Source organism: Hypanus sabinus, chromosome 5 (assembly GCF_030144855.1).
Source record: "Hypanus sabinus isolate sHypSab1 chromosome 5, sHypSab1.hap1, whole genome shotgun sequence".
Lineage (NCBI taxonomy): Eukaryota > Metazoa > Chordata > Chondrichthyes > Myliobatiformes > Dasyatidae > Hypanus > Hypanus sabinus.
The window spans coordinates 37,971,376-37,984,286 of NC_082710.1; the positions used below are offsets into that span (position 1 = coordinate 37,971,376).

General features: G+C 40.6%; 1 protein-coding gene across 6 annotated transcripts in view; it reads left to right on the forward strand.

Annotated features, from left to right (window-relative positions):
- Positions 1–12,911, forward strand: part of cep78 (centrosomal protein 78) — a 125,719-nt gene that overhangs the window by 4,578 nt on the left and 108,230 nt on the right. For 5 of the 6 annotated variants that reach the window (XM_059969771.1, XM_059969766.1, XM_059969770.1 and 2 more), the window contains exon 2: positions 11,823–12,088. In XM_059969771.1, coding sequence (XP_059825754.1) covers positions 11,836–12,088 — 253 coding nt within the window. In that variant the 5' untranslated portion in view covers positions 11,823–11,835. Of the gene's footprint in view, positions 1–10,593; positions 10,849–11,822; positions 12,089–12,911 lie in introns of those variants that run through there. The other variant, XM_059969769.1, reaches the window with a different exon arrangement.

The window sequence follows — 12,911 nt, forward strand, 5'->3', positions numbered from 1 at the left end:
ACAATAGGGTCTTTTAAGAGACTCCTAGATGGCTACTTTAGCTTAGAAAAATAAAGGGCTATGGGTAAAGCCTAAGTAGTTCTGAGGTAGGGATATATTCGGTACAGCTTTGTGGATCGAAGGGCCTGTATTGTGCTGTAGATTTTTTATGTTTCTCTTTTCATGGCTTTTTCAGTTGCCATCTTTTGGTTCTTAAAAGCTTCCCAATCCTCTACCTTCCCACAATTTTTTGTTATATGCCTTTTCTTTTATGCTGTCTTTGGCTTCCTTGTCAGCCATGGTTGCCTCATCCTCCCTTTAGAATACTTTATCTTTGGGATGTATCTTTTCTGCGCCTTCTGACTTGCCTTCAATACACCAGCCATTCCTGCTCTGTTGTCATCCCTGCTGGTGTCCCCTTCCAATCAACTTTTTCCAGCTCTTCTCTCATGCCTGCTTACCTCCCTTTACCCCACTGCATTATTGATAGATTCGATTTTATCTTCTCTTTCTCAGACTGTAGGGTGAATTCTATCATATTATGAACACTGCCTCCCAAGAGTTCCTTTACCTTTAATCAAATTGAGTCATTACATAACATCCATTTCAGAATTGCCTTTCTCCTAGTGGGGTCAATAACAAGGTGCTCTAAAAGGCCATCTTGTAGGCATTCTACAAATTCCCCTCGGATCCAGCATCAATTTGATTTGATCTTCTTATTGAAATCCCCCCCCATTACTCCCTTTACATGCCTTTTCTATCTCCTGTTGTAATTTGTAGCTCACTTCTTGACTACTTTTCTGAGGCCTGTATATAGCTCCCAATCAGGATCTTTTTACTCTTGTAGTTTCTTAGCTGTGCCCACAAGGATTCTACATCTTCTGATCTTGTGTTGCCTCCTTTTAAGGATTTGATTTCTTTTTTTTTAATATATACCAACAGAGTCAACCCACCCACTTTGCCTACCTGCCTTTCCTTTTGATACAATGTGTGTCTAGATGTTAGCTTCCCAATTTCTTTCAGCCATGACTGTGATGTCCACAACGTCATACCAGCCAGTCTCTAAACTACACGACAAGATTATCTACCTTTTATAGTGTACTGTGTGCATTCAAATATTACCCCTTAACTTCTCTTTTCAGCACCCTTTTCAATTTTGCCCCCATTTCACACTCCCACTAACTGCAGTTGTGCCCTGTCATCTGCCTGATCTACCTCAGTCTCACTGCACAATGCATCGACTTGTATACCAACTGTAATCTTACAGCCATGACGCAGATGACCACAACATTATACCTGCCATTCTCTAACTGTGCCACAAGATTATCTACCTTATTCCGTATACTGTGTGCATTGTAATATAACACCTTCAGTCCTGTATTTGTCACCCTTTTTGATTTTGGCCCCAGTTAAGCTTTAACTTAACCCCACTGAGTGCAATTTTGCCCTATCATCCTCCTATCCTTCCTCACAGCCACAGTACATATTGTATCTAGTGGTACACCAACTGCACCATCCTCAGCCTCATCACTCTGGTTCCCATCCTCCTGCCAAATTAGTTTAAACTCTCCCCAACAGTTCTAACAAGCCTTCCCACAGGATTTTGGCCCCCCCCCCCCCGCCCCCTTGGATTCAGCTGTAATCCATCCTTTTGTACAGGTCATTCCTTCCCTAGAAGAGATCCCAATGATCTAGAAATCTGAAACCCTGCACTCTGCACCTCAGCCATTTAGCTGTCAAGTCATCCTATTCTTAACCTCACTGGCATGTGGCATAGGCAGCAATTCAGTGATTACTACCCTGGAGGTCCTGCTTTTCAGCTTTCTGCCTAACTCTGTATATTCTCTCTTCGGGGCCACCACATTTTCATACCTATGTCAGTACAGTTTGCAACTTTTGCTTGTTCACCTTCCCTCTTTTGAATGCTGTGAATCCGGCCCGAGTTATCCCTCATCCCTAATACCTGGGAGGCAACACACCATCCAGGTGTCTCTTTTATGTCCATAGAATCTGCTTCCTTTTCTACTCTTCTAATTATGGAAATCCCCTATCATTACTGCACTTCTCTTCTGTCCCCTTCCCATCTGAGCCACAGACAACCTGTCACTGTGGCTTCCCCTGGTAGTTTGTTCCTTTCCCCCCCCCCCCAACTAAAAGCAGTACAGTTATTATTGAGGTACAGGGGTAATCTGAGGTATCCCTAAGATATGGGAAGTGGTCCACCTTTTTCAGAATGGTTCTTTATTCAAAGGTTTTGTCATACATTAGGCAAACCTGGTTGAGGATATTTTTTGCACTTTTTCTCTGATTTGTTTTTGTGTTCAGTGAATGGATAATGATGACTTCATGCTCATTCTCTGAATGTGGGCAGTGCAACTTGGTAACTGGTTGAAGTAATATCAGAATCGAGTTTATTATCACCGACATGTATGTCATGATATTTGAAAGAGGCACTGCCTCTTGAAGATTTCCTTGATGTGGTGGGTTGTGCCCATGATGAAGCTGACTTGAGTCACTTGTCAATCTCTTTTGATCCTGTGCATGGGAGGCTCCACATCTGGTAGTGATGCACCTAGTCAGAATGATCTCCAGAAATTTTCAAGAGTCTTTGGTGACATACCAAATCCATTTAAGTTCCAAATGAAATGTAGCCAAGAGAATATCTGCAGAAGCTAGAAATCCAAGCAACACACTTAAAATGCTGGAGAAACTCAGCAGGCCAGGTTTTGGGCTGAGACTTTGACTGTATTCTCTTCCATAGATGCTGTCTGGCTTGCTGAGTCCCTCCAGCATTTTGAACAAAATATAACCGATGACATACCTTTTTTTCATCAATGTGTTGGGACCAAGAAAGATCCTACAAGATGTTGACACCTGTGAACTTGAAGCTGCTCACCCTTTCCACTGATCCTTCAGCCTCTCAGTGAGGACTGGTTTACAGTATGTTCTCTTGACTTCCTTTCCTGAAGTCCACAATAAATTCCTTGGTTTTGCTGATACTGTGTGTGAGGTTGTTTTGACACCATTCAACCAGCCCATCTTTGTTTTCTGTAAGATTCCTCATTGCCATCAAGGTTTTCTGCCAATGTGAATGCTATCATTAGTCAATGTTGAGATTGCTTTGGAGCTGTGCCGAGCCATGCAGTCATAAATGTAGAAAGAGTAGGAACAGTGGGCTAAGCATTCATCCTTTAGATGTTCCTTTGTTGATTGTAAGTGTTGAGGTGATGTTTTAACCAATCAGTAGTGACTGTGGTCTCCTAATAAGGAGATTGAGGATCTAGTTGCAGTGGGAGGTAGAGGCCAAGGTTTTGGATTTAGTTGTATAATACTCAGTAGATTTTAACATTAAAATGGAAGCTAATGGTTATATATTTCTTTGAACAATGAAAAGGTCTATGACTGTTATGGGTAGTAATATGTGCATCACCAAAGTCATAGGCATACCAAATCCGAAGAAACATTTTGGCAGGAAATTGAAAACTTAAAGCAAATTGTATTGCATAGTTTCTCATAATGTCAAAAGGTTAAATTGCCAGTCATAACATGAAGAGTTCCATTTGGGAAAAGTTTAAAGAATTAAAAGTAGATTGGAAGATTGTCAGGAACAGTATCCGTGATTTTTTTTCATGATAGTCTACTTGAGAGGATAAATAATTCTTGATCTAAATTCTTAAAACCTGGAGCAGTTGGATCCTGTTGCTAGATGAAAAAGAGCAACTTGGCCTAATCTCCACCTTCCCACACTTGACTGCACATTACAACTCGACAAGTGCAGATTTGACTTCTTTTTAAGCTGTGGGCATTGATGTCTTCATCTCCTTATGAACAGAGAATCCCAGATCTTTGCCATTCTTAGAGTTTTAAAAAACAATTATCCTGACTTGTTTACTTAAGTCTAAATCATTGGTAAAGTCTAAAGTTCTAGGTACTGAGCTCTCTGGGACTCCTTTGATAATTGCCTTTCCATCTCAAAAAAACTTCTAAAGCTGCCCGATTTTACTTCCTATCACTGGGACAAATTTTGTATCCAATTTGACATTCTTTTTATCAGCCTGCCATTAGCATTTGCCTAAAAGTCTTAATAAAATCCATCAAAATATATCAAATACTCAGCCCTGCTTTTACTGCTCTCAAGAATTTCATTAAGTTGGTTAAACCTTCCCTTAAATCACTGCTGAGTAGCCTTCATTAATTGATGTCTTTCAAATTGAAGAGTTGTAGTGTTCCTCAGAGTTAATAACAATAATTTTCCATCCCCCAAAATTGGCAGTATTTGGCCTTAAACTATTTGGTTTATCCTTTCTTCCATTTCTGAAACAATGGTGCAATGATTGGGTTTCAATCTTTTTGCACTCCTTTGGAAGCCTGGGCAGGTTAGAAAAGATGGTCAGAGCCTCTGTTTTCCTTTCTTTTAACAGGCTGGTGATTTATATACCCACCTTAATACATATCCTCAATCTGTGTTAATCCATTAAAAACTCATGTTCTTCTTCACCAACAGTGAAACACACTCTTTTGTACAATTAGCCAGAAAGTAATTATTAAGTATGTTTCCTACATCCTCTGCCTCATGTGCAGTTTTCCTTTTTGGTCCTTAAAAGGCCTTTCTCTTTCTCTGATTATCTTGTTGCTTATCTACTGATCAAAAAAGACCTAGTGTTTTACTTTAAAGCCATCTTTTTCCCCAAGGGTGGAAATGTTAAATACTGAAGGGCATAGATTTAAAGTGAGAGGGGAAAGGTTTAAGGCAAGTTTATTTTACACAGAATTTGGAAGATTCCTTTAATGTGTTGTTAGGTAGGTGGTAGAAACAGATACAATCAGACAGTTTGAGATATACAAGACACGTGGACAAGCAGGAAATAGAGAAATATAGATCATCTGCAGCGGTGAAGGCATTGCAGTTGAATACTGGTTGACGTGGTTTGTCTGCCTGAAAAATCCTTGAAAGTGAGTGTAATATTTATATTCAATACATTGAGCCGGAAATTATTTTACGATCTCAATTGGTACATTTCAGCTTTTAGAAACAAAACTATGGTTTAGAATTTTAAAAAGGGATTGGCTTGTCTGTAAGCACTCTTGACTTTGAAAACTTTGTTTGTTCCATTCTTGCATGAGCATTTTGTTTCTCAGAAGCAAGAATGGTGTTATTAAATATAGTCCGTGAGCCAGGACCCCAAATTTGGGCCACCGGTACCATTTGGGGGGAATATTTCTTATAGTGATTTTTGGTAAGGTATACATCCCTAGTACTAGAAAATATGTGATAGCATTGCAGTGGTGGTAGCTTCTTCAAATCATTCTTTTAGACCATGTGAACGTCATGGCCAGTGACTTGAACCAACAGAAATTGAACAATCTGCTGCAAAGTCCACTCTTGGCTGAGCTGATAACCATGTGGACAGACTTTCTGGAACACCTCCGTCACAGCAGTGCAGAGTTATCTGCATTCTGGATATCATACATTGACATGGTAGAGAACGTAGTACTTGGACTTTTGCGCGCCTCTCGTGAGGGTGACTGGGAGTTGCACCTCCATGCTATAAGAAGCATGATCCCATGGTGCTTTGCCTATGATAAGATGAATTATGCCAGGTACCTGTCCCCTTACTTTGCTCAGATAATGAACCTCCCAGAGAAGAATCTTTCTGTGTATGATGCCTACAAGACAGCCCAATTCTCAGTGCAGCTGTCAAGTAACAACCCCTTTGGGCAGATTCCTGTGGACCAGGCTATTGAAGCCACGGTGTACAAAAACACACAGACTCCTGGAGGCACATCACGGTTCAGCCTGAATGCTGGAGCTATCAAGCGTTACTACATAACAGCTGAGCACTGCAGTGCATTCCTGGGACAGTTAAGGGAGATGGTGCAAGGCAGCAAATCAGAGCTTTGTCATGCGGAGCTACAGCGGCCAAGAATCCAGAAAGATGAAGCAGTTTCAGCAGTGGTTAGCCTCAAGACATGAATGGGTCAACCCATTTGCAGAGAAGCGGGACCTCATTAGCATTCCAACGGCCAAGGCAGCCCCCAAGGACATTGCCTCTGACCTGATGAAGGCATATGAAATTGGTGAGCAATGCTATGCCAACTTCAAGGATGAGAGACTAGAGGAAGACCCAGCAGCAAAGAAATTTCATGACCCAATGAAAATCAACAAGCTGAAAACATTCAGTGGTATGTGTAAGAGAGAAGTGCAATCAAATGGGAGGATGATCATCTTTAAAGCAGATGGGTCTTTGTTTGAATGCATCATAGTGATGGCACAAGGGCGCAGTCTACGTATGGAGGATATCCTTTCTCATCCCCTTGGACCATTGCCCTGGGCCCTGACCACGCCAGAAGGATTGCTGAGAAAGACAAATAAAGCTACTTTATTTGCACCGGTGACCCCTGTTTCCATCCAGGGGGTCAGTGTGGACATGGTGGAGGATTACAAATACCTGGGGATACGAATTGACAATAAACTAGACTGGTCAAAGAACACTGAGGCTGTCTACAAGAAGGGTCAAAGCCGTCTCTATTTCTTGAGGAGACTGAGGTCCTTTAACATCTGCCGGACGATGCTGAGGATGTCCTACGAGGCTGAGGGTAGCTGTCACCAGCAGAATCAACAAACTCATTTGTAAGGCCAGTGATGTTGTAGGGGTGGAACTGGACTCTCTGACGGTGGTGTCTGAAAAGAGGATGCTGTCCAAGTTGCATGTCAACATCCACTCTATAATGTACTGGTTAAGCACAGGAGTACATTCAGTCAGAGACTCATTCCCCCGAGATGTAACACTGAGCATTATAGGAAGTCATTCCTGTCTGTGGCCATCAAACTTTACAACTCCTCCCTCGGAGTGTCAGACACTCTGAGCCAATAGGCTGGTCCTGGACTTATTTCCACGTGGCATGATTAACTTATTATTATTTAATTATTTATGGCTTTATATTGCTATATTTCTACACTATTCTTGGTTGGCGCAGCTGTAACGAAAGCCAATTTCCCTGGGGATCAAAAAAGTATGTCTGTCTGTCTGTTTATCCACAACTGTGCAGAAAAATGTAGCAGTAGAAGAGCAACTCCCAGGAAACTGCTGCAGTGGTTGATGGAATGAACTTGGTTCAAAGAATGAAAGGTGATCAAGTTACTTTCAGAGATGTTGCCACAACAATTCTGGGCATGGCTCTGAGGGAAGGCAGTCAGAGTAGCAGAATAGATGTTGTGTTCGATACATACAAGGAGAATTCTGTCTCTACGGGGTGAAGAGGCAGGTCATGAGTTGCAAGGTATCACGGGTACACAGATGGTGAGGCAGTGGAGGAGCTTCCTGACCTAAGTTACAAAAATAGTCTCATTAACTTCATAGTCCATGAATGGAGGAAGGCGAGTACTGAGCAAAGCTACAGGAGAAGATTCTGTATGCACTTGTGAATGACAAATGTTAAAGAGTCACATCTCAAGACAGTGAGGAGGTGTCAGCTCTTTGGTGTCAACAAGAAGAAGCAGATGGCCGCCTACTTCTCCATGTTGCCCATGCCATAAGGAAGGGATACCAATCTGTAGTGATCTGCTCAGAAGACACAGATGTCTTTATCATGTCTTTAGCATTTTGTGACAAGATTGAGGCTCCATTGTTCCAGAAATGTGGCACCAGAACCTGTACAAGGCTTGTAGACATCAGGAAGGTTGCTTCCACTGTAGGGCTCTCATTGGGTTACACGCATATACAGGATGTGACACTAAGTACTTTTGCTGGCAAAAGGAAGACAAGTGCCCTAAAACTTCTGACCAGCAATAGGGAAACTCAGAACACATTCTTAGAGTTGGGTCAGGAATGTGACCTCTCCCCAGATCTGATGGACAAACTGGAGGCATTTACATGTCTCCTGTATGCCCTGAAAGTATCGACCACCAAGGTCAAAGAGCTCAGGTGTCACCTTTTCTGTGCCAAAATAGGTGAAATTGAAAGTCATCAACTCCCACCTTGCAAGGACTGCTTAACAAAACATACACAGCGAGCCAACTACCAGGCTGCTATATGGAGAAGATGTTTGGAGAAAGACTCAAGTGCCAAGCCCTGTTGGCAGAGGATGGAAGATGGAGAGAAAAGTGGAAGATGAACAGTTGTTGGTGCACTGCATGGAAGGCCAGCCAGCACCTGATGTCGTCCTGGATCTACTGACCTGTAACTGTCCAAAAAAAATGTTCACTCCCAAGATGTATGTGTGTTGCAAATGGCCTCAAGTGTACTGACATGTGTAGACTGGCAGACTGTGAGAACCAGGCATCCACCTCAGACAGTGTTGAAAGTTCAGATGAAGATGTGGAAGACTTGGAAAATTATTATTAATATTAATAGGTTATGGAAGTATGGAAAACAGTCTTTGATTAAATATATTCATTTTACAACCAAATGAGGCCTTGGTTATGGCCGTGTGGAACCCCACATTTGAATTATTGTACTGTAATTCTATATGCTATGACAAAAACTTAAGATTGTTTTGATTTGATACAACAATATGGAAAATATCATGACATTGATAAAACTCCAGAAATCTCTCCAAATGAGGTTTTTACCTTTTGGGGTAACACTTTCTGCTGCACTGATGTTAATATGGAATATATACAAAAAGTGATTACTTATTTGAATTCCTGAATAAATTCTCTACAAATCCATGTGATTATGTGTCTTAGGGTTTTTATTGACTTTGCCAAAATAAACAACAGACAAATATTTTTCTAAAAATGAAATGATTTACTCTACTGAAATTGGGCACTGTACTGCGAGTGCCACCAATGACATAGTTTTCAATGTAGAATTTTATAACAACATTTGATGAAAAGTACTTGAACTCAGCTATCATTGTGACAGATTTCAATGTTGAGGGATCATTGATCACAAAATACCACTGGGTTGAATATGCATGTTGTACTTTATGTTGACCACTTTTCAGAAATGCTTATTTTAGGGTAGTGTTATAAAATGCATGATAGCACACATAAAACTACCACTGGTGCAATGCTATCACACATTTTCTAACTCGAGAGATGTATACCTTGCCAAAAATCACGATGAGCATTATTCCCCTCAGATGGTACCTGCCAGCCCTACTGGCTCACTGACTAATATAGATATTTTGTGAAGCTTGATAATTTTAACTTTCTAAGGATATTGGGAGCATTTTTTGTCACACATATGCATAGAGGGACATATGAAAGCATTTTCAGAATGCTCCCTGATTATAAAAAGAGACTGAAGACTGAGGACCAAGAAGGTATGGATAAGGGAGGCGCAGGAGCACTTACAGAACAGTTTTGAGTCAGTGGACTGGACTGTATTCAGAGATTCATCGTTGAGTCTGAGTCCGCGACAGTTGTCACTGACTTCATTAGTACTAATTAATACAGATGATACTAAGATACGTGGAAGGGTAGATAGTGCTGAGGAAGCAATGTGATTGCAGAAGGAGTTAGATGAATTGGAAGAATGGGCAACGAAGTGGCAGATGGAATACAGTGTTGGGAAATGTATGATGTATTTTGGTAAAGGGAACAAAAGTGCAGAATATTATCTAAATGGTGAGAAAATTCAAACATCAGAGGTGAAAGGGGACTTGGGAGTCCTTGTGCAGGACTCCCAGCAGGTTAATTTGTAGGTTGAATCTGTGGTAAAGAAGGCAAATGCAATGTTGGCATTTATTTCAAGGGAAAAGGAAATAAAACAAGGAGTTAATGCTGAGGCTTTATAAGAAACCAATCAGGCCATACTGGAGTATTGTCAGCAGTTTTGGGCCCCTTATTTCAGAAAGGATGGATTGTCGTTGGAGAGAATCCAGAGCAGGTTCATGAGGATGATTCCAGGAATGAAGGGGATTAACATAAGAGGAGTGTTTAGCAGCTTTGAGCCTTTACTCACTGGAATTTAGAAGAATGCAGGGAATCTCCTTGAAACCCACTGAATGTTGAAAGGACTAGATAAGGTAGATGAGGAGAGAATGTTTCCTATGGTGGGGGTATCCAAAACTGGAGGACACAGCCTCAAAATTGAGGGGTGACCCTTTAGAACAGAGGCAAGGAGGATATTTTTAGCCAGAGAGAAGTGAATCTGTGAAATGCTCTGCCACAGATGGCTCTGGAGGCCAAGACCGTAGATATAGTTAAAGCAAAAATTAGTAATTTCCTGATTGGTTGAATGGGATCTGGGATCAGCCATGATGCAATGGCGGAGCAGACTTGGGGGCTGAATGGCCTAATTCTGCTCCTGTGTTTTATGCTCCGTCTGCGAGGATGAGTGCGTGCCTATGAGATTCTTGAATCTATCAGATAAAGACTTTGTTTAGTGGAATTGGATTGGTGAGGTGGGTGGGCGAGGAGAAAAAAAACCTGGATGACAGGTTTGGAAAGATATAGGATGAGAGAAGCGGGGTTCTCTCAGAAGGGAAGAGAATAAAAATAAATTTCTGCTTTTGATCATTCTTTGACCCTTTAGTTATAGGAATGATATTCACAAAGATTTGATAGTACCCAGTTTTTCCCTTCTTCTGTCACAAGGTTGCAGAACGTTGTCAATTTGGCATTTTTTGAAGTAGCAAAATGTTTTCAAGTGTTGACATTAAGATCATTATGAATGCTACGAGCTGTGTCATATGACATGGGCATTTGCAGAATCTGTCTTTAATCTCAGAAATTCTAATAAGCTCTTCAAAACTTTTGCCTGTCCATTTCGTGATGTAACTCATGAATGTTGTGCGCTGTTGACCATGACTTTTTCTTCCAAAAGGTAGGCAAACAAATATACCTAGTTTGTAACAAGATTATAGTCTAGGATCCTTGAGTCAAAAAATCAATCAACTCTTGAACGGATCAGTTGTAGGGTAAGATGAACTCTTGGCCTCATAATCTACCTCATTATAAACTTGCATTATGTTTATCTGAACTGCTTTTTTTTGCTAGCTTTTACACTTTATTCTGCATTAATATTTTACCTTGTTCTAGTTCAATGCACTATGAAACTGGTATGTGATACGTATGTGAAACTGGTCCTGCCAAACTTGTGAGATTGAGACAGCCCTCCCAGCCCAAACCCTGGTTTGTGTGAACACTGTGTAATTTGCTACCCAGTTATGAATTAGTGCCATGAAATGACACAGTACACTGCATACGATTAAAGGAATTATATTTATGAATCTTAACTAAAGGGTTAGTTTAAAAAAAAGAAAACGGCCCATTTTAATTAAACTATCAAATGTGCGCAAGTTGGAGCTCAACTTTTCACCATATTCACCGATCCTCAATCAATCTTAGCCCCTGGCTTCATAGAATCACAGTCCTGCTCTGGGTTGAATTCTTGAACCTGTTCTATCCAGTGTCTTCTCTTCATCTCACGCCAAACAAAAGTCCCAAGCCCAACCTTTACCAGAGAAACCTCCCCTTAGTTCTACCATCCTAATTGGATGGCACATATTCCTCATCATTCCTTATCTTCAACAATAACCCAGACAGGCTGAAAGCAGAACAGACTGCTCTTACAGAACTACTAAATGAAATATATACAGCATTACAGTAAAAGTGAATCAGGGTATTACATATGTGTGCAAGATGAGCTTTTTACAATATCTCGGTTCATGTGACGTTTAATAAACAACTATCAATACCAACTTTCATGATTTAATTTTTACTTGCTTGTTCTTGACAAATAGCTATATGCCATGTTCTGTGCTGTGTTAGGAAAGGGAGTGCAGATCTTTAACTTTTCTTCACATTGCTTTGTATTCATAATTTTAGTGCTTGGAAGAGTTTGTAAACTTTCAGATGAAAATGACTTTTTTTTTCCTCTTTCTTCCTCTAGGCTCTAGCATAAAATGATTGAATCAACTCAGTTTCGCCAGCGGCGATCTACGGATTTTGAATCGCATTATGAACATTTGTGTGCTCTCCATGACCTTGTTCCTTTAAAAGCAGTAAAAGCAAACTTAAATGAAGGTGTCCTGGATATTAATGGTGATAGGATCAAGTTGTCTGAATGGGCACCGATTTTCAGTTCCATTGGTATTAACAAGCATTTAGTTTTTCTTGCAATCAGGAGTTACTACCAGCCTGCTCTTGGAGAAACAGGTAAGATAAAAAGTAGAAATCAAAACAGAAATACCTGAACTCGGTCATTTAAGCTGCATCTGTGGGAAGAGAAACTATTAAACATTTCAGGTCAAAGATCCATCAGCACAAATGAAAAAGAGAGAAAGTTAGTCAAAGAAGGTGGGAAAGGCAGTGGGTTGAATAAAAGCAATGTCAGTAATATTAAATAATAGACATAGAATATACAAATAAAAAATTTAGGGGTAAGGAAGAGAAGAATGGCATGTGCAAGTGACCAGGCAAGGAAGAGCAAGTTAGCTGAAGTTTGAGAAGATAATATGGAGTTCTGCAGACTGCACTTGTCAAGATGATAAATGGAAGTGGGATGCTGAATTGAAATGCTGGGCAACCAAAAGCTTCAGGTGAGTTCCATGTTTTCAGTGCAGGTGCTCCACAAAATAATCACCAAATCTGTATCTGATTTCACCAGTGTAGAGGAAGTCACGTTGTGAAGCTGAAAATTCTGAAGGTAGATAAGTCATCTAAACTCAGTGTACTACAAACCAGTTTTCTGAAGGAGGTAGCTGAAGAGATTGCAGAGGTATTAGTAATGATCTTTCAATGTCACTAGATTCTGGAATGGTTCTAGGGGACTGGAAAATTGCAAGTATCATTCCACAGGCAGAAGAAAGGAAATTTTATACCAGTTAGTCTAACCTCAGTGGTTGAGAAGATGTTGGAGTCCATTATTAAGGATGAGGTTTCAGGGCATATGATAAAATAAGCCAAAATCAACTTGGTTTCCTTGAGGGGAAATCTTGCCTAGCAAATCGGTTAGAATTCTTTGAGGAAATAACAACCA